Here is a 3,859-nt window from a genome sequence, read left to right as displayed (position 1 = left end):
CGTAAGAGCGAGATATGTGGTGATTGAACAAGGTTTGGAAGTCCGTTAATAAACTCTTTAAGCTTCTTTAAGGTAAAGATTCTTACTACGAATTAAATATCTATTTTCACATGGATCCTGCGTAGGGTTTCGATTTTATTCTGGCTTTAATTTAATTTTACATCGATTCCGTTGCGTTTATGTGCTCGAAACCCTTCATATACTACCATTGATGCTGTATACGTGGACGATATTATCTTAACAGGAGACGATGTTGCAGAGATTCAAGCTGTTAAAGTTCATTTACATCAAACGTTCAGTATAAAAGATTTGGGTTTGATGAGTTGTTTCTTGGGCATCGAGATTGGGTATCCTGAAGCATGTATTAACATGTCCCAAGCCAAGTTTACAAAAGAACAATTAGACGAAACTGGTATTTCTTCATTCAAAAATACAGTTACTCCATTACCATTGAACATGAGACTCAACTTAAGACAGTTGTTACAGAATCCTAGAGTGTTTCACTTTAAAGCTCTAATGCATACTCTTCATTATATAGCCTCAACTGCAGGACGAGGCATTTTGCTACAAGGAACTGATCATCTAACTTTACAAGCTTACCTGATTCAGACTGGGATGCTTGCAAAGACACACGACTTTCTATTTCTGGGTATATCATCATGCTTCTTGGCAAGTCACCAATAAGCTGGAAATCAAAGAAACAAGGAATTGTTTCCAAGAGTTCAGCAGAAGCTGAATATCGTGTTATGTCCATTAATGCTGCTTCAGAAATTACTTGGCTGGTCAGATTATTAGCTGAGTTAGACATGCCTTGTCTAAAGCCTGTCACGTTACATTGTCACGTTACATTGTGATAGTCAAAGTTACATCCACATTGCGAAGAATCTTGTGCATCACGAGCATACAAATTATAGCAAGATCGATGTGCATTTTACTCGTGACAAAGTTTTGAAAGGGTTAATTCAGCTTTCATATGTTCCTACAACTAATCAACTGGCAGATGTTTTAACAAAGGTGTTACCTTCTGTTCAGTTTACAGAATTTCTGTCCAAACTTGGGATGACACAATGTCACCCTCGTTTGAGGGGGGATGTTACGACTATATACAGAATCAGGATTCGAGTGACAACACATGATCAGGATCATGATCAGGATTCAAGTGATCAGGATTCGAGTAACAATACAGAATCAAGACTAGGATTCAAGTGACAACACACATCATGTCACTAAGTGCTAACTCAACAAAATTTGTTATAACTAACTGCACCTTACCAAACCAAACTCTCTCTCCTGGATCGTCTATAAACCATGTTGCTTACTGAAAAAAATTAGTTAGTTAAAAATGAGAGTTCAAACTTGTGTGTAATCAGTAGATTGTAATAAGTATATAGTAGTATGATTCAATAAGAGTGATATGTAGAAATCAGTTTACATTCATTGTGAAACTTTGTTAATCAGAAATGTGATTTGGTGAATCTTCTTCTTCAATGCTGCTAATTGCCCCTAATTCTAATAGTTTTGCTTAAGTTGATATACATTCAACATCTTCTACCATTTCTTTTCTTATTCAAGATACATAAATGTAACCAACTTAATAAGAAATGCAGATTTAATTGAACATAAGCACACAACAACCTATGGAAGTCGGGCTAATAACCGGGATTCCAAAATATTCCTTATTATTAAAACACTTTTTTTGTATTTTATCAAAATGCTGGAGCCTCTGCTTCCTCCATATACATGTTGTCAGCCTCTGGTCCTTCCGCCTCCTCATACATGAACTCGGCAGCTTCAGGTCCCTCCGCTACCATGAACTTACCAGCACTCACTGGTCCGGCTGCGACATTTCCGGAGCTTTTGATCATCTCGGTCATTCCACGTCGGGTTCTCTTTCCTCGAGATGCACAGAATTTTGGAAGAAATAGTCCTGTTTAAGTTCAAGTTGATAAAATTTTGTGTATCATTAGTTAGTAGAATATTTTTTTTTCTTTAAAATAATTTGTTAAATTACACAGTATTCTACTAGTCTTTAACCCAAGCATAACCGGAATTCTGAAACATTCGGGATTGATTTTAATTTTCACTAATTTTTAGATGTTAGGCGAGGTTTTAAAATATTTTTACCAGCTGATTTTTTTTTATAAAATTCCGGATTTGGAAAAGAAAATCTTAGGTCAGCTCCTTTAATTCGCTCCAAATAGTGGGGTATTGTGTGGCTACGAGTATATGTAATTATTAAAGTACCTTCACCAGCAGCAAGATTGAAGTAAAGGTCGATGATGTTAGGGCAGTGGTTGTAGCATCGAGTAGAGCAAAGCTTTCTGGCGAAGTGTGGCTCGAGGAGAGAGTCGGAAGAAATTCCAAGAACGTTCCTCTCCAAACCACAGGCACGAATACATTCATCGCTTTCAATCCAATCCTTTAGCTTATCAGCCTCAATCTCCGAGGTACCGCAAGTGAATGCTTCCTCGCCACTTCTCCGAACACGTTGATCCAGCACACATCGCTTCCCGCTTGAAGATATCGCGTATGCACACGACTCTTTGTTCAGATCCTCACATGCAATGCTTCCTACAATAACAAAAAAATGTACTTAATCATCATAAAACAGAAAAATGTTCTTAGTATTGTTAGAATATAATCCTACTCGGGTTTTTCTCCTAACACCTTAAGATTTTAGAGTAATTTGTTACTCAACATAGTATCACAGCTCAGGTTGGTGGAAGAACTCAACATATAATAAGTAAGATTATGTACCTAAGGTTCCTTGGATGCAGAAAGCAAATGCAATTGCGAGAAGCGCTAAACTCTTGAAGGCAGGATTAAAAGAAGCCATTGATAAGATATGTACTTGTGCTAGGTTTGAGAAGCTAAGTGGCTACAATTAAGCTTTGTTAATTGGCTTGTGTTTGTGTGAATATTCATCTGTAGAGAAGCTCCTTATAAATACTATGCTGAATTACTGTATAGTTAGTACAGATGGCACTAGCTAGGTCTAGAGGACTTGACGAGAGTGAGAAATGGAAAAACAGTGATGGAACCCTAACCCCACATATTTACTACACTAATGACATATAATTGCTTGAGTGTTTCAATTCAGAATCTACATGTAGTCAAAGTGTACTGGACGACACAAAACATATGAATTTGATGTATAACATGTTAATTTCATGATCACTATGGTGTGTGTAATTGGAATTTTAGAAGCAACAACGTAATTTTATATTTGAGAAGGTCAACAATTAAGTTCACATCTACTTTCTGATCATCGATCAATCTCTTCAGTTCCTTCTATCGTATTCGTAGCATGATAAATTGCCAGCGTGGTGTGTGTGAGATGATATACCTCTTACCGAGATCTTTATATTAGACGTTTTAAGATCTATAAATTGTTATACTTATTTCATCATAAGATATGATTGACATAATCGTCTATAGCCTGGTTGATTTTTGTTTTTTCTAATGAAAATTCACGTTGATCGAGGAATGACTGAATCTAATGGTCACTGTCACATGGAAGGGGCTCATCTGAAGTGTTGTGACCACGGAATGACCTGCGTTTCTTGTAGCGTCTGAGGAAGGAAATTTGCCATTTGGCGAAAATGGTCACGTGGAATCATCAGTCGAGAATGGCTAATATCGTATTGGCAATATACTTATAAGAATGTTAGGTACGTTCAAGTGGTATATATGATAGTATAACAGAATAGGACAATATATATCTGGTGTGCTTGCGGATTGACCAATACTTGTTAATAATGGTTCATTGCATTTATAATAAATATATCAATCAAAATATTTAAAATTTATAAATTTTAATATTTACCATGTATCTAAACGACCCCAAATATATGTACGC

At 36.3% G+C, this 3,859-nt stretch overlaps 1 protein-coding gene across 1 annotated transcript; it reads right to left on the bottom strand.

The window, feature by feature from the left end:
* Positions 1–1,415: 1,415 nt before the first annotated feature.
* Positions 1,416–2,924, bottom strand: LOC141693174 (uncharacterized). The gene is made up of 3 exons (XM_074498192.1): positions 2,758–2,924; positions 2,245–2,571; positions 1,416–1,927 (listed from the first exon to the last, which is right to left on the bottom strand). Exons 1-3 carry the CDS (start codon positions 2,834–2,836, stop codon positions 1,707–1,709), a joined length of 627 nt encoding a protein of 208 aa, XP_074354293.1. The 5' UTR covers positions 2,837–2,924; the 3' UTR covers positions 1,416–1,706.
* Between the last annotated feature and the right edge of the window lie 935 nt (positions 2,925–3,859).

This window comes from Apium graveolens, chromosome 10 (assembly GCF_009905375.1).
Source record: "Apium graveolens cultivar Ventura chromosome 10, ASM990537v1, whole genome shotgun sequence".
Classification (NCBI taxonomy): domain Eukaryota; kingdom Viridiplantae; phylum Streptophyta; class Magnoliopsida; order Apiales; family Apiaceae; genus Apium; species Apium graveolens.
This window is presented reverse-complemented; position numbering and strand designations above follow the sequence as displayed.